Source organism: Heterocephalus glaber, unplaced genomic scaffold, assembly GCF_053883595.1.
Source record: "Heterocephalus glaber isolate CG9 unplaced genomic scaffold, H.glaber_assembly_v1.0 deba00001572, whole genome shotgun sequence".
In the NCBI taxonomy this organism is placed as follows: Eukaryota; Metazoa; Chordata; class Mammalia; order Rodentia; family Bathyergidae; genus Heterocephalus; species Heterocephalus glaber.
Genome location: NW_028258357.1, coordinates 7,460,420 through 7,483,370, shown reverse-complemented (window position 1 = coordinate 7,483,370; position 22,951 = coordinate 7,460,420). Strand labels below are relative to the sequence as shown.

The window sequence follows — 22,951 nt, the reverse complement described above, 5'->3', positions numbered from 1 at the left end:
AAGCTTGAACTAATTTATATCTCTAAGAATCTATTTCTGAATCAAATGGATGTGTAACAATAAAAAAGATGCCATGTGTTGTTCTAATAAATAATCAAATGTCAGTGGCACAAGAGGAACAAATGATTGTGTATTTGTTGGTTTCCAAGACAAACATTATTCAGTCATTTTTAAATTAAAAATTATATGTGGAAACAATATATGAAATAGTCACATATATTTTCTATCTGATATATGAGTACAACTATATTATTCTTTACCTCCAGTTTCCTTAATGTTCCCTTCTCAAATCTTTTGATTGTCTAATTATGTGCGTGAATTGTGATTCTCATCAGTTATTCTGAATTGATACCCCCTTCCCCTGCCACTTGGTCCCTATAGCAAAAACTTAATTGCTTTCTTTTTTGAATGACAAATTGCATATGTATGCCATAAATGTTTGCTCTACAAGGTGACTGTGGTGAATTTCTTAATAAAATACAACAGTAGGACTCAGTATGAAATAAATAGGATCTGAATAATCTCAATAAGGGAAACAGACCTGGCACATACTCTGATAAGGACTCTGTTATTCATATACATCACCATGTAACACTGACACATTATTGCTTTCTATTTAGATTCCAGAGTCAGTGTCACAAAACCATTTATGTTACCCCCTGTTGCAGCCAGCTCCCTTAAGAATGACAGCAGTAGCAGTAATAGTAAGTACACATCTGATTTAATGCATGCATGGCTCCAATTAGCCTCTATAGGAGTATTGCATGGGCTTTAAAGGAAATTTATACAATCATTATTACTATTAATACTGTTCTGTTACTGTTATTCCTCTTATGATCTTCCTGAGAATTAAATATTTGGCTTGTAGACTGGGCTTCCCTAGTGTTTTGATATATTGAGAGAATTTGGCCAGTAGATTTTCTGCTAAGATTATATTAAATAAGGTATGAAATTAATTTGATATATGATTTAGACTTTTATTACTATAGACTTAAGTATATTTTGTGGAGAATGTGCCCGACAAAGATGGAACTTTAAAATCGAAAATACAAGTGCTGGTTTTGTAAAATTCTAAGGATATTTTCAGTTTGGTGTATTTGTTTATCACTGTTTAGTATTTTGTTTTTGGAAATTTGATGATTTTGTTATTTTACCATAAATGTACATATTGGAAGAAAATGTACTTTCCTTGAAATTTCTGTCCTTGTTGGCCAAGAACCTAACTCTCTGGAATACCGCGTCTTTTCAAATTCAGGCAAAGGTCATTATAAAGATTTTTGGATTTACTATATACTCTCTAGCCTCAGGGAAGCAGCGCAAAGAAAAAAATCTGGTCATTTTTACTAAAAATGTAATCCCTTAAGACTTATAAATGGGGCTAAGGTTGTCATTTGTTCAGGGACATAGAAGACCTTTCTCTAAGAAAGGTATAAGCATTTTATTACAAAGGGGTCATAGCATGTTTACAACATGGAATTAAAAAAAACATTAAATTACAATTCATTTTAGAATTTTCCTACCAAAACTTGTTCTAAATTGAGATAAAGCTAGCTATTTATAGTCTTATCCTTCTAAGAATGAATATTTATGCATTTCAGTACAGAAATATGAACGTATTTGATTGTAGGGCACTACCCAGAAGTCACTGGGGGTGATCTGTAATATACAACATTTGTGGGACAGAATCTTCTAAAACCTAAAATTCCAAATTACATATATATCATATCAGATCTGAAAAGTTTCAAAGAGGACTAGTGTTATATGTGTATATTTATGTGTCAATTTAGGCCTTTCCTATGAACTATGGGTTTTATTAAGCTTTTCAACAAAGCAACTTTTGGTTAAATTCTGTTTATATTTTATTGATTTTGATCTTTATTATTTCCTTCCTTCTACTTACATTGGTCTTAATTTATTCAAGTTCTCACTCTTTAAGGTGCAAAAATTGTATCACTGATTTTTGAACCAGTCTTTTCCTAATTTCTTAGAGTTATAAATTTTCTTATAAGCACTGCTTTTGCTGCATCCTACAGTCTAATATATTTTCTTATATATAAATTATATAAATATATATAAATATATATATTCTTATATATTTTCTAATATATAAAAATTTTCTTTATAATTTAAAAATATTTTTAATTGCAGTTTTTTGATTCATGGGTAATACAAAAGTGAGGTGTTTGACATCTGAAATTGTATACTTTTCCTATATATTTTATTGTTCTTGGCTTCTAAATTAGTTCTGGTCCCATCTGAGATGTATTGTACTTTTCCAGACTTCATTGAGAATTATGCATATTATTCAACTATTGGGTGTAGCATTCTCAACTTTAGGAAAGTAGTTTGGTAATATCATTCATGTGTTGTTTTCCTTGTTAAATGTTTTCTCTAACTTTTTATCAATTGCTTAGAAAGGTGAATGTAAAATCTTTCTTTTTACTGTAGATTTGTCTGATTCTCTTTTTAGTTCTGTGTTATTGTTGTATTTTCCCCAATTCATTGGCCTTTTTTTTTGGTACCGGGGATCGAACTCGGGTCCTTGCACTTGCGCAGCAGGCACCGAAACCCCTGAGCTAAATCCCGGGCCCAATTCATTGGCCTTTTAATTTTATTGAAATATTTCTCATCACCTCACCTCTGGTACTGTTCTTTGTCTTGCCTTATATTTTTCTGATATTAGTAGAGCCAATCTTCCTTGTTTCTGCAACAACCAGCTGTCTTTATTTTCAAAGTATACTTGTGGCAGTTAGTCTGTACAGAGCTTTACCCATATCCATATTTTGTGTTGTTGTTGCTATATACTGTATAGCCATCTAAGTTATAAACCCCATAATCTGCTCTTAACAATTCTTGCCCTAGCCTGGCGTGGTGGTGCATGCCTGTAATCCCAGCACTTGGGAGGCTGAGGCAGGAGGATCGCCACAAGTTTGAGGCCAGCATAGGCTACAGAGTGAGTTCGAGGTCAGTCTGGACTATATAGTAAGACCCTGTCTCAAAAAAACCCAAGATTAATTAATTTAAAAAATAAGTAAAAGAAAGTAGGAGAAAGAAAGTAGAGAAGCAAGTAAAGAAAACAAAAAAAAATAAGAGAAGCAAAAATGTATTGCCTTTTATATTTATTCTGTGTCCTGTACCTTTTAGTCTTTCTAATAAATACACTTTTCTTTCTGGTGTTAATTCCTTTCAGAATGAAAAACTTCCTTTAGCATTTCTTATAGTACAGATCTGCTGCAACAAATTCTCTTTCTTCTTTTGGATGAAAAATATCTTATTTTGTCTTGCATGTAGAAAGTACTTTTTAACCTTACATGAAATTCTGGGTTAACAGAATTTCTTTTTCCTTAGGTTCTTTAAACAGAAATTTTTTTTCTTTTGTTCCTTTAAAGATGTCATTAAATTTTCTTCCTATGGCTATTGTATCTGAAAAATAGGCAGCCATCCTTTGAATTATGTTTTTCTATGTACGTAGTGGGTCAGTTTTTTCCTTTGCTTTCTTTCAAAGTTTTCTCCTTTACCAGTTTAAATAAGATATGATTGTGTTTGCTTCTCTCTAGATAGATAGATAGATAGATCTTTCATGGGATTTATCAACCTTCTTTAATCCATAAATTAATTTTTCTCCAAAGGTAGGAAAAGTGACCATAATTTTTTACCATAATTTTCCAAATATTTTCTTTCTGTTCTCCTGTTCCTTCCTTCAGAGACACAGGTAACGCATACTTCAGTCAGGTTGATATTGTATCATAGATTACAGAAGGTTTTTTTCATGCTTTCAACCTCTTTTCCCTCTGTTGTTCTGAACAGTAATTTCTTCTTGTCTGTTTTCCAGCTTACTGACCTTTCCTTCTCCCATCTCTAAGCTATTGTATTTTCCACTGAGTGATGTTTTTTCATTTTTAGACTCATATTTTGTGTTCTAGAGTTTCCATTAGATTATTTTTCTATTTGTCTGCTGAGATGTTCCATCCATATATTTATTACAATATTTTTTTGGTTCCTTAAACGTAATTATGATAGGTTTTCTAAAATTCTTGTCACCTAATTTCAACTTGTAGATCACATTACGGTTAGTTTTTATTGTCTTTTATCCCTCCCTGATTATGGGTCACATATTCTTTTACATAATTACCAATTATTGAATATATGTTGAATATTGTGGATATCATATTGTTGAGTACTTTCCAGATTTTGTAGCGTTCTTTAGAGGCTGTTGAGTTTTCTCTGATAGGAAGTGTACTTACTAGTAGATGAACTTTGTCTTCCTCCCCAGGCTTATTTCTAAACTTTCTTGCTTGGGGACAGAGATTGAGTTAGCCTTAATCGTTTGTTGTTGCTGTTGTTTGCTTTTTATTATTCTTTTAATTTTTATGTTTATTGGTTCATGGCTGCAGTGCATAGTGTTTATATTCCTTGTGTGGAGTTGGTACACTTACATAACACATCTTAATTTCTTTTATCCCCTTTCTTTCCTCTCCCTCTCCCTTTCCTTCATTTCATGATCCCTTCTCATTTGAGAAAGATCCTTACTTTCTATCTCTATCTTTTGTTTTGCTCTTTATTTATACTTTGGGTTTCTTATATAAGAAAAACATTGATATTTAAGCTTGTGTGTCTGATTTATTTCACTTACGTTCTCAGGTGCATCCATTGTCTTACAAATGACTCAACTTCATCTTTCTTGATGGCAGAGCAGTACTTCATTGTTTGTGTAGACCACATTTTCTTTATCCATTCTTCTGTTGCTGCTTCTAAGATTTAGCCATTGTGAATTTTGCTGCTATAAACATGGATATGTATGTATCGTTGTAATATGTCTTTAACTCTTAAGGCATAGAGCTTTTGAGACATCTCTAGAGTGCTGAGAAAATCTCCACAATCTCACTTGCCAGAACTCCTTTGTCTCCCTTTACTATGTGACTGTTAGGGTCTCTGTTAAGAAGAGAACTTCCTATATGTTATGTTCTTGCCAGGTTTTGAGTTGTCTCTCTCTGTGCATGTATGTCTTATTTGATCAGTAATTGAAGGAGACTTTTTTTTTTTTTTTTGGTACCGGGGATCGAACTTGGGTCCTTGCGCTTGCGCAGCAGGCAGCAAAACCACTGATGAAGGAGACTTTCTTAGAGATTTATGACGTTTCTTTGCAGAGTGTTCTTCTTGTAAATTACCTAGCTCTACAACCCTAACCTGTAAACAACCTTGAACTTTCACCTCTGATTTCATGTCTCAGTGAGACCATTGAGCCTTGCTGGCTTTTAAGTTTCCACACCTCAATAAGAAAGTATCTCCCAGGCTGGAGAGCCAAAAGCCAAAAAGCCAGGAGAACCATGCGTCTTACTTTGTATGGTTTCCTCCTGTCCGGCATTACACTTTTGTATTGGTTGTGGGCTAATTTCTAAAAAAAAAAAAAAATGTCCTGACTTGAATAATTTGTCCAGAATTATAATTATTTAAGTTTGGAAAGCTAGTCTGCTACCATCATGGCTGGAATTTGGCAAAAGTTTCTCTTATTGTCTTTAAAAGAATCTGAATGTAAACAAAACAAAACCCTATTTCATTCTAAGCCTCTGATTCTGAGGGTACTTTTTAAATTCCAAGATGAATGAACAGCTTTCCTTTTTTCTGTTTATTTTGCTTTCTTTCTTCTTCAGTTTGTGAAAAATAGAGGTCTTGCATTGACACCAACATTTAGTTGGGTCTAATGTCAGTCATAAATATCACTTACATGTTGATGCATGGAGCATGCGCTTGTGGTACTTACATTCTAAAAGGTCTGTAAATAAAATACTTGTAGTATGGCATAAAATAAGCATACTAATAGAATTTTATAAATATTTTTACTTATAGCAGAAAGGAGGTAAGATTGTTTTATGGGAAAAGAGTCAGAGAAATTTGAAGAAATAATGAGAATTTTCAGGGATAAAACTTAAAAGCCCAGTGCTAGTTAGAAGACCAGGGCCTATGAACCATGTGAATATGAAAGGAAGAATCAAGGAATAACACACAAGCCTACTATTTACCCCCAAAAGACTTATATTTACAAAGTACTAGTAACGTCCCTTATGCCAAGAGCAGTGTTGATTAGAAGATGTTTGAGATCCTTACAGACAATACTTCAATGATACAGAAAGAAATCTTCACTTTGGCATTGCCATACACATCTCCTGGAAATACAATTTTAAATCAGATTGCCTGAACTCATACCCCAGCTAGAGTTCTAAGCTTACTGTGAGCCCTTAGGCAAGTCACTTAAGCTTTCTGGTCCCTTAGGAGGAACTGGAAGGTGCTAACACCTCTTTCAGGAGGTTCCTGTGAGTTTTGAGTGAGACTTGGAGCCATGCCTGATGTCTAGTGAGAGTTCACTGTTAAGTATGAGAACCATTAGGTGCAACAGTTGTGCGTCAGGGATTGTGGGGAGTGGGTTGAAATCAAGAAGGAGGACTCATTCGCCTCTTTCTTAAGCACCAAGAGATCCATGTTCACTGGTGTGGAGCTCTTTAGTGGATTTCCTCTAAATAATTCAGCAAGATTGTAGCACGTTTTTTGTGTTCTCTTTTTCTAGATGTCAATTATTACTAGTCAAACCAAGCAAGTGAGTTTCTAAGAAGTTTTGACAATGGACAGGTTTAGTAATAAGGAGTCACAGTACAATAATAACTCAGGAATTCAGGATTACTCAGCATCCTATGTATATGCTCCTCACAGCTCTCTGTAGCAGTCTTTGGGTAAAAGCAAAACTTGGGCCTTTGTTCCCCAAACCCTTCATATGGGCTTTGAGGCATACAGTTCAAATCTCACTGATTGCAGGTAGATAGCTGCAGAGACAAATACAGTATGGGAAGTCCTACCCTGGACGTGTAACCAGCCTTTGCTGATCAAGTTGTTTTTCTTTCCTTGCAAAAGGAACCTAGTATTCCTGAGAACTGAAAGCTTGACTTTTAAGCCCAATGCATAATGAGTGAAATAATAAAAGTAAGGAAATTTTGACCCATACCAGATGTGACCCTCAGCAGCTGGGGGTCCTTTCTTCCCCATCTTTAAGCTGCTTTTCCCTCCCTCTCTCCTGAAGGAGGATTACACTGCATCTTTGATTCCAGGAGTTGTGGTGGCCCACAGTCTTAAGGGTAGAACTGTCAAAATGGTGAAAATTAACAATCCTAGTAGATGGAGGGGGCCTCAGTAAGTTTCCATCAAGAAGAATACAGGAGCAGGGCATGGCACATACTTGTAATCCCCGCAGTCGGGAGGCTGAGGCAGGAGAAGAATGGTGAGTTTTAGGCCAGCTAGTGAATTCAGGACCAGCTTGAACTGCGTAATGAGACCCTGACTCGAAAAACAAAAGAAGAAGGAGAAGGAGAAGGAGAAGAAGAAGAGGAAGAAGAGGAGGAGGAGGATAATGAACATAGCTGAATTATTTATAGATAATTATATTAAATATTCTAATATGGTATGATTTCTTGGATGTCTAAATCTTTCTTACTTTTTTACAGAAGCATTTAAATGGTAGTAAAATCCCAGACTATTCCACATAATCTTACATAATCCTTAAAATAGCTATAAAATTGTAATAATAGTACTACTTCAATTATACCAAATCTCATTTTATAACTCATTTATTTCGGTGAGAAAACTCATATTGAACTCCAGTTTGAGTAGCCTACAACACATCTCTCCTGGGGCTATGGGATGTGGTGTGGGCCAGCACTGTTAGTGTCACTTTAAGGAAGCAAATCATGATTATGTAAATTGATGACCCACTTCCCACAGCTCCATAACCAACTCCATGCACTTCATGCTACATACCTGTTCCCGACAGTTCCCCTCGCAGCGTACCCACATGAGAATGAGCACACAGGAAAATAGCTTGTCATTAGAGTCTCTTTGGAAACATAGACTTCATAGAATTAGGAAATTTCCTGTTTCCTGTTCACAAGTCTTATTCTCACTACAGTAGACAAAATCTGTCTTGTGGCTTAGATTACATTTGGAAGTTTATTTTCCTCTTGTAAATGTTGATGTACGTAGTTAATTTGTTCTTTAATATTATGTACTTTAGGTACCCTGGATGTTAAATAAATAAAAGAAGGCTAAGCTTGTAACCCAAATACTACTGCAAAGTTAGCCAAAAGCGGACACTCTACTCTGAGTTAGTTTACAGTTTTAAACTCATATACTGTACTTGTTGGAAATTTATGACTTCTGAATGCATCGTATCTTCAAAAGAAAACTACAGATTTAACTCTTACAAATACATGTCAGTGTTTACAAACAAACAGGTTGCTCTTCATAAGGGGACAAAACCAGAAATGTGTCAAAATAAGTTTCATATTCAGAGGAAGAGATTCTTCTGGGAAAGCTGGCATAGTTCGTGTATCATTCTGCTTTTGGTCAAAGAGTAAGGCACGATCCAGGAAGGTGTCCCAGGCCAATCTCATCTCTCTTCTTTGTGACCAAGTTACTATTTTGTATGGGTAGCACTGGTGCCTTCAGGCATCTTGGGTGTTAAATAGTTTCAAGCTTTCCAGTGTAAACAGTACAAAATCCAATCCATGGTCCATAGCACAGTACTCGGCACTGCCTCACATCCAGAAAATGTGTATTGAAGATAAAAATGAGCAAAGAGTCATTATTCTAAGCATGAACTAGGAGCATGTACCATAACTACAGTGCATATTTAATGAGTTGATATTTGCAGCAGGCCAAATATAGCTGCCTGTGTACAGATTCTGGTCCAGCTTGTAAAATATGATCCTAATATTTGGGGGCAAGATGTCAAGCATGGGAAGGGAAAAGGTGTTAGAAGATAAAGACACAGAAGATAGAGTTGCTTGAGAGACAGAATCATCCCCTGCCCCTGGGATATGCCAAGTCTGTGTTTTATATGCATGAACATATAAGCCAGAGCTCTGTCTGGAGTTTCTTTCCTTTTTTAAACACATTCATCTTTTGGAGTTTATATGAATTTATATTGCCTTGCAAAAACAATACTCAGCAGAAAAATCAGCCTTTCCCATACTTTAAACAGATATGTTATGAAAACAGGTGGGAACAACCGCAGGACAAAGGGAAACCCTCTGGGATAGACCTACTGCGTTCACTACCGTGCTCTTTACCTTACAGGCAAGGCTGTAGATTCCATCGGTGACCCCAACCTGCAGTGGGCAGCCATGGCTTTGCCCGCCTTCTTTTCTCTTGTAATTGGCTTTGCTTTTGGAGCCTTATACTGGAAGGTAAGTATGGCTACTCTTTTTTTTTCCCCTTCCTGATAAACCTTACATATTTATTCCAAAAAAAAAAAGGATCCTACTGACAAAACACTGAGCCCTCCTTTAACTGATAGTCTAAGTTTTTTTTTTAAATTTTAGATAATTTCCCGCTGTCCTTCAGTATGCTTTGAAGATAATAATCCTTGTGGCTCAGAATGCGCACTTCAGCAATGAGACCAGGTTTTTCTGCTAAATATAAAAGGGAAGATAATATGCTGAAAATCATCTGATGTGCTTAAAAGTCAAATAGATATGCTATTTGGGTTACTGCTATTTTGAATTTCTGCTCTTTTGTTCTCTTCATATTGAAGTTTGTCTAAAATTTTAAAATGTGGTAAATCATCCTGGCTCAGTTTTTAGAAATGACTTTTGAATTTGATTGCTATTTAAATAAGACAGTTTCTTTTTTACACTTTTAACCCCAATGTCCTAAAAATGTTGAGTTGATAATACATACAATTTTTATAATTCTTACTGCAAAAATATTTCACATACTGGGTAAAATGTTATTGGAGTTACTGACATGAAAGATAAAAAGTGAGGGCTCATACTTTATAACATTATAGGAATCATTCATTGATATTTTTACGATACATGTCATCATTCTTTTCCCAGAAGAAACAACCAAATCTTTCAAGAGCAGGTGAAAATATACAGATTAATGAAGAAGATAATGAGATAAGGTATTTTGCTTTGCTAACTATGAGGATAAGCAAGCATGACATTGTTATTTCTCTTACTGAGCATGTACATTTTCATGATGTTAAGAAGTTAAGTTTCATGAGGTAGCTCCCAACCAGTGTGTCCCCAATTTTTTCCATGTTTCTGATGTTTCACGGTCTCTTCAATATTACTTTTTTTTTTCCCTGTAGTACTGGGAATTGAACCCAGGGCTTTTGCCCTGAGCTACATACCCATACCTTTTAAAATTTTGTTTTAATTATTTTGAGGTAAGGTATCTGAAATATCCAGGGTGGGCTGGAATTTGTGATACCCTTGCCTCAGCCTGCCATAGTACCAGGATTACAGGTGTGCATCACCACAACTGGTGCTACATTTTCATTTACCTGTAGGATACCTTCACATATTTGTCTCCAAGGGCACATTTGCCTCTGCTTAGAATTTTCAACATGTTTACTTCTCTCATATCATGCCTGTGTGTATTATTTGTTATATATAAATATTAAATGCATATAAGCATTTTTGGTTATATGAGAGAGAGAGAGAGAAAGAGAAAGGTTTTTAACTACTTGTGTTGAGACAGAAAATTATCCTTCTTTATAGTGATGCTTATGAAGGTAAAGCTTTCAGCCCAATTTTGCAATCTTTTGCTACTGCATTTCACAGGAAAAAAAAATCCTTTTACAATGCCTAAATCATAGTGTACTTCAGAATCTCTGTCCAAAAGCAAGTACTGTAAACATTTTTCGTGTTGTTTTTCAGTATGTTGCAAGAAAAAGAGAGAGAGTTTCAAGAAGTGTAATTGTGGCTCATATCAACACTGTTACCTTCGTGCATTGGTAAGATTTTAGAATTCAAACTGACATATTTAGCAAGAACCATATAAGATCTTAGAAGCCAGAATTTAGAAACAAACTTCATTATTCTGTCCTCTATCAACCAGATGCCAGTATGTTAAACAAAGTAGTTACATAACTGAATTGTGCATATCTCACTCATTGTACATTCTCAGATTTTGAAAGGTGAACAGTATTAGCTCTGATAAGCAAATTCATCTTGTGTGGGAGTTATAGGAACAATTAACAATTGACTATTATTTCTGAGGGAAGAAGATAAATTAGACAAGGAAAATAGAGCATATTAGGACTAACATACAATATTAGCAATAAAAAAGAAATAAAACCAATTCTACTCAGGTGTGACCACTGTAACATGACAATATCCACTTGTTAGATACTGAAAAAGAAAAAAAAACCCCACAAATGTTTCCCTGCCACTTTAAGGTGAAGGAGAAAAGGTCAAAATATCTTTTAATCAAAAGAGTAAAACAGTCAAGGCAAAGTGCCACCTGCCACATGACTAGTAATAGGTAAGGCTTATCACAGTCCAGAAACCAACATGCATGCACTGAATTAAATCAGTGATAGATGCCTGCTGTGATTGTGGGGCTTGGAGAGGGACTTTTCCAGCAGGGAGAGTAGGACATGGCCAGAAGTGACCAATGTTCATTGTCTTCTTTCCTCTCTCCTTTCCCTGATCCCAAGCTGCAGACACGGTTGAAGGAGCACCCAGCATTGCATTAGCTTGATCCACTACTGATTTCTGCTCTCCCTCGCTTTCACTAATTTTGTTATTGCTTCCTGACTCCTGTGTACATTTTACCACAGTGTGTGAACCTCCAGTTCTTCCTTGCACTCCCTCATATCAGAAGACTACTTACTGGTGTGGTGTGATGCGGTGAGCTCATCTTTCCTTGCAGGTCACTGTCCTTCCCAATTCCACTCTGTCCCAGATTCAGAAATTTATCTCCAGATTGAATCTTCCCCAGAGAAACTGGGTCACAATCTTTGGCTTCCTCTAGGAGCTAACTTTTATCATTAAAAAGATCACTTTCAACAACCTGATATAGCAGGACATAGTAATTACATAGCACATGTCCAACACTTTAATGCTGTTACTCCACATGTTCCCTTATTTTTACGGTTAGTCACACACTTGATCATTCCAAAGGATGAATAGCACTCTCTCTTAACTGTTCGCATCATACCTTTTTTTCTAAGCTCAGTTTTTCTGTTCTTCACTCAACACTTTTTATTTTCCAGAGCAATAGTCCCAGGGCTTAAGTATTTTTCCTAGAAACCTTTTTCTCTGCCCATTTAACTCCAATACATACCCCACTGTTTCTTTAACTGCTGTTTTAGTTCCTTTCTACTAGACACCACAAACCACACACTCAATAGTTAATTCTTAAAGGTCAAGCAGTGTCCTGTGTTGTTTGATTTTTGAATTGTATTGCTGGGACCCTGTTTTGCCACACAGATCTTCAGTCATGTGGTTTTAATTGTGGTGTTTATTCTGAGGCATTCAGAGAGTGGATTATGATGGGAAAACCTAGGCCATTTGTTCAAGAGGAGAAAAGATAGGATTTTTAAGCAACCACAATCAAGCAACTTCTGCATATTTCTGGTAGTCAGATAACATGCAAGGGCAGGAGCTGGATGTCTTGGGGTCACTCAGGGTCCCAAGCATCTTACTTGGTGCTTGTGCGTTGCAGTCCACTTGGTGAATGTCTGTTGAATATGAGACCAAGTAAATGAATGAGACCTTACTGAAAGCTGAACTGAGCAGTAGGGAGATGGTTCTTCTGAAGGTGGGATTGTCTTTGTCTTGTGTCTGTGTGTGTATGTGTGATTAATTTGCTGGTTCTAGACAGTGCTATGACAAGCTGCACACAGCGAAGGGAATTATGGGAAATCTAGCATTTATGTAATTTTCTTAAAAGTATGAAATATTACTCATGTACACAATGAATCAAATGAGACAGGCAGGTAGAAGGAGCCCAGAATTGTTCTGAAAGAGACTCATCGCATTTATTGAGTCAGTGTTAAATGGGTGGTGGAATGAATGAAGTCAGTGACTAATTCCCTGTCATTGAGTACCTCATTCCTTATCACTGCGAATCCCTCTGAAGGCTCAGTTCAGATACCACCACCTGCAGAACTCTCTGATTACATTTCAAATGACTGCTGGTAACACATCCCTTATTTACATAGACATTTTGTATCTTTTTTTGAAATCATAAACTGTTGTTTCTGTATTTAATTCTGGAACCCCACCAAACTATATTCTTATTCTTTGCACATATATGTGATGAATAAATATTTGTTGAATAAATGCATGAGATAGGAATATCTTTGAGAATTTAGTAATCTGAGAATAAAAATTTTTGGAGATTAAAGAACACAAGTCAACTTGAATATATGTATAAGTAAATAAAAATTCAAAACTTTTAATGGGCTAGGGATTTAGCTCAGTGGCACTGTGCCTGCCTCACAAGCAGAAGGTCCTGAGTTTCATCCCTGGTACCGGAAAAAAAAAAAAGAAGAAAAGTATTTTAATGTAACCGTAGTCTTAGTTAAGGAGAAAGGAGAAAAGAAGCAAATAACTCAGGTTTATGGCAAGGATTTCTCCCTGAAAATGGAAGTTTTACCAACTAAACCAAAATAATTCCTGATAAATATTGAAACACTAGAATAGAAAACTTAGGAAGTTGGTAATTCCCCAAAGGAAATAACCTGTAATTTGAACACAAAACACAAGGAGGGTCTAAATTTTAAATACAAGGAAATGACATGGATAAATTAAATAATGAACTAGAAATGAGAGATTTTGGCTTCTAAGAAAAATATACTCAACTTGTGTTATTTGATATCACACATGAAAAAAATTTATATGAAAATTTAAAGATCTACTTTGTTACCTAGCTGATACCAGCTGTCCATGTCTGGCAACCTTCATGTTTTAGGCTGTATGTAGCACAACTTAAAAGAAAGAAATAAAATAGAGATAAGTTACATTAGAAACTTCAGGGCCGGGGGTTTACCTCAGTGGTTTCGCCGCCTGCTGCGCAAGCGCAAAGACCCGAGTTCGATCTCCAGTACCAAAAAAAGAAACTTCATTTATGTTAGTATAATATGGGGAAATTGTGCTCTTTATTCTTCCTACAGATGTGATTCCACCAAACTCTTGCACATGCATTGGTGGATGGAACCTAGTTGTACCTTCAAGTTACTTATAGCCTCCAAAAGGAAATGAGACTAATCTTATTAAATGGTGAGCTGTAAGTCTGTAAAGTTCAAAATGCAAAAAAGGAAACGTTACAGAAAAAATGTAGTAAGAGATCAAAGTTGGTGCAACTGCACATGGTTGTATAAGATGTGAACTGAGCACAACTCAAGATATTGGGCTGGGAAGGTATCCCTGATAATTGTACCATTCACACCCACATGAAATTGCCTTATTTAAAGGAATAGAGAGACTGCTAGCCACAGGAGAAGGGAATTATTTTGTACGTATTGGAGGTAGCACTTATAATGAGCTAGACCTTGCATTATTGATAACATTTTATTAGAAATGGCAAAGGATTAACTTAGATACTGCAGACAACATAAACCAAGTCATGAAGGCCCCAAACTATAAATTGTGTTCAAAAGTTGGTTTGTGTCATTGGATTCCATTGGAAATCACACAGAAAGGGTGAAAATACTGAGCACAAAGAGTGGGCTTTAGCTTGAAAGAGCTTTGAATTCTAAGAACAAAGCTTGCATCCCATTAGGCAGCATAAGGAACTGTTTCTGGCTTAAGAAGAAATGGATGATACCATCAAAACAGAGGTTCGGGAAAAGTAAGCAGGTGTTAGTGTGGTCAGAAGGATGAGGAGGCTGCCCGGGGGGCCTGTCTTCCAATCAGATGTGAGAAAGTGGCCACAGGAAGTAGGATCAGAGCCATGGAGATGGGAGATTATGGACCATTTTGGAGACATTGCCATTACTGATGGGATGTGAAGCTTGACAGGACTCATAGATATTTTAGCGCTTATGGGACTTAGCAGATGGAAATGCTATTTAAAGAAAATAGGAAGTAAAGAGGAGTTGTTGATAAATATTGGTGGAACTGACTAATGGCCAAGTATGTTAGACTGGAACTACAGAAGACAGTTGGGGCTGGAAACTATAGATTTGGAATTTGGGAATTAAATACAAAGATTCTTAATCAAGACCCAGCAAGAGAGATTGCTTGGTCATAGAAATGGCCCAGTCTGGTTGACAGTAAAGAGCATTTATTTGTATCATGTACTCTTAGTAGTTTCTTGACTAATTCATCATGATAAATGTAGAAAGTAATTCTCATGACTGTTAGGCATGTGAGGAGACTGATAAAAGAAACACAAGCTAGAACTTTCCTGTAAATTCTAAGCTGTGATCAGTAGAAAGTGGATTTTAGAATTGGAACAGGGAAAAGCTCAAATCAAGCTTGGACATGGAGCGTACAGGGCTTGGGAATGGTAGGTTAACCAATTTAACTGGTTATAGGATCCTGGATGAATCAGTTAACGTCTTCTGGCCCATGAGTTTTTGTACACAGTCATGTACCATGTAACAGTGTTTTGGTCAAAGATATACCACACATGTGACATAGGGCAGTCATCCCGTAAGATCAGAATATATGTACCTCCTAGGTGCGCAACAGGTACACCATCTGGGTTTGTGTTAGTACACTCGGTGATGTTTGCCCAGAAACAATGAGCCTAATGACTCATTTCTCAGACTGTACCCCCATCATTAAGCAACTCATCCCTGTATACTGAGGCCATAATAATACTTGTCCTGCTTATTTCATGAAGCCGTTGTAAAAATTCAGGGTATCATTATAAAAATTGTAGTTTTGTTCTATGGGAAAAACAGTGGTGGCTCTTCAAGTTTATTTTGTTTGCTAAGTGACCCAGGGACAAAAATAAAAATAGATTTCCAATCTTGCTTCTCTACATTTAATTAAGTCTAGAATTTCAAATTATCCCTACCTTTAAAAAAATATCCCTTTGCATTTTGTGATTTTCTTTTGCTTCTTAGCCATGATTTATTTAAAAAAATATTTTCCATACATTTTGGATTTCTGAAGTTTTCTCTTAATGTCTTTTAATTTTTCTTTCTGGATTTAATTCTTCTTTTCTAAATAAAGGGTTCCTAGTTTCTAGGTAACTTGTCATCTATACAGATTTGAATGTATGACTTTTTAAAGAGCCTGGGAAAAATACTATAATTCTAATTATTCATACAATTAGACTGTATAAATATTCTACAAAATGATCTCTATTTTGAAACCAGTGATTTACAATTCTAGGATTGATAAACAAGGACAAATGTAAGGAAGGAGAGTGAGGAAGAAGTAAGAAGAATGCAAAATACACATTCATTTGGGGATTTTCTGGCAGATAAAGTGAAGCTATTGTCTATAACTAAAAAAAAAACACATAAAGATGTACAAATGTTTTACTGGAAAGTTGAAAAATCTGATGAAAGCTGAGTGGTTTAACACCATCACTGAAGAACTAAAACAAAGTAAGGCTTTCTTGCTTTCCCAAGTACAATTTACCTCACTAAGATCAAGAGGAAACTCCCCAGGGCTCCTGTCAGAATGTGGTGCTAGGGTTTCGGACTTTTCTGTGAATGGAAATATCGAGTGAGATCTTTCCTCAGCAGGGAGTACCTAGCTAGACATCCGGGATATTAGAGCTGCTCATTGGCTGGAAGGCTGTTCCCTGTCGGTGGCCTCTGACAGCTTCTCTGCCTGGGACAGGGACTCCATCTGTGTTCACTTCTCTCCTCTCCATTCTCCAGGCACTACCTTGACCATCACACCTTCTCCCCTCCCTTCCTTATCTACCACCTTTTAAACCCTTGCTGGAGAAATTCAAGGTTAAACAGCTCGACAACCCTCTTACACAAACCGAGATAATTGGTTATGTTTGGAGGTATGAAAAGCCACAGAGTATTCATTCATCCATTCTTGGAAATATCACTGAGTACATGCTGGGCCTACATGGCAAGCACTGTTTCAAGAGTTGAGGGCCCTTATGGAGTTTACCTCCTACTAAGAGGACATGGACAACAGACAGTAAGATCATTTCAGATAAATGCAAGTGTTGCCAGGGATGATCAACTAGGAAAAAAATATACCCAGTTCTTTTAAGCCAAGTTCAAGACACAGTGTAAGTGTATTACTCAGTCTAGGGGCTTATACATGCATTCAGCTATTGAGAAAGAAAAGAGGCAGAAAGAAAACACACCGTAACTTCTTTTTCTATTCCTTCTCTAGGGTGGTAACAGTTCATGTTTGCTTCATAAATGAAGCAGCTTTAAACCAATTCCTATTCTGTCTGAAGCAACAGACCTCATCTTTATGTGTTCTTGCTACCCATGACTTCATATGGATGATTCAGAACTTGGAACAGAGTGTTTTACTGTGAAAGTGACACTGAATTAATCATCTATAAAGAAGAACTTGCATGGAGCAGCATTCTATTTTAAGGACTGGAGGGTCTTGTGGTCTCATTCAGAACTTGTGTGATGATGGGAGAGAAAGCACGTGTCCGTACCACTTTGCACGCACCATTTGCATGGCTCCAGAAATGTCTTAGTGCTGAACAACCACACAGCTCTTTACTCTTCAGTTACAATCTGCAGCCTGTAGTCATCCCAGTCTCTGCAAGTAGGTTTCAGCCTGGCTAGTGAGGGGAACAACTTTTTCTCAAAGGGATCTAGAAAACAATATGAAAAACAAAAACTCAGAACCATCAGCCACTGTGGAGTGTGGAAAGCAGTGGGAGCTTAGTGGTGGGAGCAGGTGTGTCAGTGTGGTAGTTGGGGATTACTGAGAGGAGTCTGACGTTGATCTCTTCCTGACATAGACCAGGCACACGTGAGAAATGGACATGGTTGGCTGATTCAGTCTATGCAGGGGAGTCAGTACTGAATTAGAACAGTGACACCTTGGGCTAGGGAAACCTCTCCAAAAGAGTCATCGCAGGAGGAAGCTGTGAACCCTGATTAGCAGAATGTGCCAAGGAGGACATTGACATCCCTGGCAAAGTCAGCCTTTTGCCATGGCTACTCTAGAGTGTATAAATTGTGTTTGCAAATTATATTATGACATGTTTATACTTTAAAACTATTACAGAGTTATGTAACCAGACGTGGGAGAAAATGCTGAATGTATGATGGTCCCATTTTCAATTTCTACCATGGGAGAGAGTAAAAATAAATTAGGATATTTAGTATCTAAGGTTAGAAAATCACACCCCCATGCTAATATGGGTGTTAAAAACTAGGTTACTTGGCTTTTACAATAATGGAAGGAATCAGGAAACTTTAGTTATTTATAGTATAATCACCATTATCTGTTTAAAGGAACAACTTATTTAAAATCAGGCACCCTATATTCATTAGAGTTTATGAATTAAAAATAAAAAGAGAGCTTTATGTAGTTATGCATGTCAGTTTGCTATTTAAAATATGTGACAGCATTTGTCATATTGAGAGTGAATTTGGCCAGAATTCCCAAGATGGACATTATACTTTTAAAATGAAATGTGTAGCACACAATTTTAATTCCCCTTGTCAATTTTTCAGTAGTCAAAAGAACATCTTAATAAAGTCAAATAGTGACTTTTCTGTAGTTTTATTTTGATGCAAATTCTTTTAACACATGAATAAATACCTAAAGGAATCCAAAGCCTCTCATTCAAACCTAATCTTTATAATAACATTATTGCCATGTACTATAACCATAAGATGACCATTTTTAATGTTGTTATACAAAAGGGCATGAAAAACTATATGCTAGCTTTTCTTTGATTTCAAATATCCAAGAATTTCTAGTATAGTTGGATTTTAGCTTATATCCAAAGCTAATCCAAATACAACTCTGGTTTGTGGCCTTTGCTCTTTTTCATACCAAAGAGCTCAGATGATTTCTATGGTCTCTTTCTTCTTTAAAGTGCTGTGCTTCCTCCAGCACAAGACATTTTTCTAAGAATCAGTACAAATCAACTGGGAAGCTGCATTAACTTGTCAGGCCCTCAGATATCCCATGGCACAACTGGTGAGTAATAAAATTGGGGATCAGTTTAATTGCTGAAAGGACCTATCTGTGTGTGTGGCATTGATTGTCTTGAGGCAAATAGGCATAGATTAACATGACTTATATGTGTAGGTGGTGTATAGATTGAGAAGACTGACAGTCTCAGGCTAGTGGTTTGGTTTCTTTATCCAGTGTTTTCAGTTTGTTTGGGTTTCTGGAAATGCTGTTTACTGAGCTTGAGAGTAGAAGAAATACACTTTTGTTCTCAAAGCTAGTAGTTTGGTTTAACACTCAAGAAAATGCTCTTAATTAATAAATTTAGGAGGTTATGAAACCTGTCATGGTAGGGGAGGAGAGATGTGTCCTGCCTATTAAATGTATCGGTTCACTGAGAGTTACATGGATTGGCAATTTTTAAAACAATAAAGTGCATGAATAATAGAAAAGTACTGAACATCATTTTGGATGCTAGCTGCTTGGACATTTAATTATATCATACTTGCTTTGGAATAAAAATATACATATGTCTTTGCTTATTTGATCTCATATGTGTTCTGAATGTCCTTTTTCATAAGTAATGGGAAACTCACAACTGAGATGATGAACCATGAAATAACCTTTTAAATTGGTGCCATGTATCCTATCGTTCTCTTTACAATGTTTCAAAATTGCCTTGCAATTAGAATGATCTCAAAAGTTTGTAGATTCTAAATTGTACTGAGAGCTTTGCACCTCTGTGGTCAAGACCAAATGTATAACAAAACTGGCTCAGTGGTAAACAGGGCCTGCCCAGTAATCCTGAGAATTCCCGGATAACGAATGATAATGTAAGGTGCTTACCACACAGCCACTTTTAATGAGTCAGGGGAAAATTGATTTTTTAACACAGTTTCAGTCTAACTCTTCCTCTTAAAAAGAGTTCACATATGTGAAAAATGAAAATATGAGAAATATGAGAAAGTATGTGTCCATAATGAAGTATTTGCTTTTAGTAAGAATAAAACACATTTTACTCAGAGAAATTTTGTAGTACATTTCAGCACAAATAATTCAACTGAAGTTATAAATGAACAGAAAAATCCATTCTGAAATCATGGCTATTTCCTAAAGTGTTTCTGCAGCTAGGTTTCGGTGTCAACATTTGATTCTAATATGGGGCACTTAGCCATTCCATATCTGTTCTTCAAGAAATAGACTCTTCAAAAAGACAGTTTGGCAGAGTGAGAATGGATGTTGGGAAAATTGTCAGAAGCTCTACTCTGCCATTAAGTAATGTGGCCGATCGCCTCTCCTCTTAGAGTCTCAGTTATTTATTTATGATAAATTTGGAGGTCACTTCTTGGGATGAGCCTTTTCTGCTACGTGACTGACATGCAGATTAAAATGCAGCACAGCAGAAAATGTCCCATACAAACTATCCAACTCTGTTCTCTATGAGTAAGCATTTTGACCACAAAAAATTTATGTTGTTTTTTGTTTCTAATGTAAATAGGGTCAATTAGTAAAAGTGAAATTCAGTTGCAAGTAGGGCAAATTAGATAACCATTTACACAAGAGATGGGTTTTACTTTGCTTAAATAAACATTTTGGATCACCTCCGAAGAAAAAAAATTAGTAGTGTATTTTAGTGGGGGAAGATATACTTTAAGATGTGTGTGACATTTGGAAATGCACCAAATTAAACATTTGAATGTTCTCATTTTATTGAAAGCTAAGAACAGAAGCTATAAGCTACTCATACAGTTTTTGAATGCCAAAAGATATTTCACAACCAATTCATAAAAGGGTAATCCATAAAATAAATTTTAAAAGTGGAAAGTGGGACAAGAATTTTAAAGGAAGTCAGATTACTTTGAACTGATAGTATTTTAAATTTAGCTTTAAAATATAACCATTCAGGTTAAAATTCAACCACCCAATTTATGGTGTTGCTGCCTTTCACTAACTAGTCTTTTGAAATGACTTTGTAAATATAAAACAATAGTACTTTCATTTCATAGTTTTTAAAATAATCCATATTAAAATTTATATTTATGATCCTAAAATGTTTGCTAAGCATTGTAATGTATAACTCATCTCCAACTACATTCTTATAATGCTCTTAAAATATAATTAAGATGATAATTGTTTAAACAAAAAACCATGATATTGTCATTTACTTGAATTTTGAGATGCAAGACTCAATATAATTTTCCAAACGAAGTAGCCCTTTCTCCTGTATTCTAAGCATTAATGCGTGGTTAGTATGTCCACTTGCCACTGTTTTTTAAATCAATGGACTTGAAAAGTATTCAGACATTTAGATGGATGCACAGATATATCGCTCGTTCAGTCATAGATCAGAGTTTGCATATTGTAATGTAAATGTATGTCAACACTATTCTAAATAGTTTTATTATGACTGAAGTTTAATTAAATAAAAAAGGTTGTAAAATGTGATGTGTATGTGTATATACTGTATGTGTACTTTTTAAAATAGGTAAATGTCCTGACCCTTTTTATACAGGTTTGAATTTGAAATTACATTATATAAACATATACTTTATTGTTCTAAATAAAGAATTTTATGCACTCATAAACTTGCCCTCTCATTTGATCTTTTAAGGTCATCACACATGTTCACAACCTGCATGAGCATTTGTTAATTTAAATTTGTCAAGTTAAAATCAATTTTTTTCATGGAAAGTTTGCTTAGTCATCTATATTTTGGAGAAATGCAAATGCAAGGCTATAATGAATCATTTTTAATTCAGTGTTTATTGGCATTAAAATAGGGAAGATAAAGGTGAACTAACACACTGCCCTGAAGAGTTTTAATTAGAAAAATTAATTGGGAAAAATATATGAAAATCACTATAATATATATAAAGGCACTGAAGTAACTCCTACATACAAATCAGGTCTGGGTTATGTGCTTAGGGCATGCAAGAAGACACATATAGAATGAGGAGGCTCATGGAGAAGCTTGTGTTTGGACTAAGACTTATAAAGATGATACATTTTTGATAGAATGAGGATTACACATAGTCTGAGTAGCATTTTCCAAAACAAGAAGTTGTAATATTTCTCAACTTATTTCATCAGATCAAACATATGTGGTCTTAGCACATACTGAGGAAATAAATACACAGCAAGATATGTAAGAACAGACTTGGATGCCACAGTAAGAAATGCAGACACTATTCCTAGGATTCACAAGAATGCCTTGTTTCTGGGAAAAGAAATGGTGAGATTTATGGCTTATCTTGTTTAGGCAGCAAATAATTGTCTGACTTAGCCCCTGGTTTGTCTTTGATCTTTGAGACCACATCCCCCAGCCTTATGATATTTATGCATTCACCCAACATTTCTTTTCAGAGTTGCCTGGGGATTCTCCCTCTTCTCCTTCTCTATATACCAGACTTCCAGCAACATAAATATAAATGACACCCCGAGTTCGATCCCCGGTACCAAAATATACATACATATATATACACACACACACACACACACACATATATATGATGTAACATCCTCAGATGTGATCACATTCCTTCACTTTAGTCCTTTTTCAACCATTTTATCATGTTACATATAATAATATGGAGATGTCAGATGATATTTTTTTAAAACGTAAATCTCTTCTCATTGTTTTTGGAATAAAATTAAACTCAACGTGGATTTTTTCCCCTCTTTTTTTTAGATTGCTAATTGTTTTCTCCTTTAAACCATAAACAGCATGAAGACTGGGCCCCTGAATACTACCACTGTATTCCTCAAATTTTGTACAAATAATAATTCATGGAATTGAGCCAAAACAAACTTTGACTGAAGAACTATCATCTATTTTACTGCCTAATGTTATCTTTTAAAACTTTTTATTATGGACAATTTGAAATATATACAGTGGTAGAGAGGACAGTATGATGAACTATGTAACCACAACCCTGCTTGAATCTTACCTCTGAGTAATCTTATTTTATCTAAGCCCACTATCTATACCCCTATCTATTCTTTCATATTATTTTCAGCAAATGCCTAAAAACATTCGAATAAATACAATGTAAATGCTATGTAAAGAGTTAATACACTATATTGTGTAATGA

The 22,951-nt window shown here is 35.6% G+C and overlaps 1 protein-coding gene across 6 annotated transcripts in view; it reads left to right on the top strand.

The window, feature by feature from the left end:
- Positions 1 to 21,445, top strand: part of Kitlg (KIT ligand) — an 80,180-nt gene extending 58,735 nt beyond the window's left edge. Inside the window, exons 6-11 of one of the 6 annotated variants that reach the window (XR_002390140.2) lie at positions 621 to 704; positions 9,121 to 9,230; positions 9,882 to 9,949; positions 10,710 to 10,786; positions 16,128 to 16,345; positions 17,103 to 18,231. Coding sequence is in view for 5 of the 6 variants with exons in the window: in XM_013066578.3 (XP_012922032.1) it covers positions 621 to 704; positions 9,121 to 9,230; positions 9,882 to 9,949; positions 10,710 to 10,749 (302 nt within the window). In the remaining variant the exon portion in view is untranslated. Of the gene's footprint in view, positions 1 to 620; positions 705 to 9,120; positions 9,231 to 9,365; positions 9,574 to 9,881; positions 9,950 to 10,709; positions 10,787 to 11,491; positions 11,671 to 16,127; positions 16,346 to 17,102 lie in introns of those variants that run through there. The other 5 variants (XM_013066578.3, XM_087192577.1, XM_087192578.1 and 2 more) reach the window with 5 other exon arrangements.
- Positions 21,446 to 22,951: the final 1,506 nt, after the last annotated feature.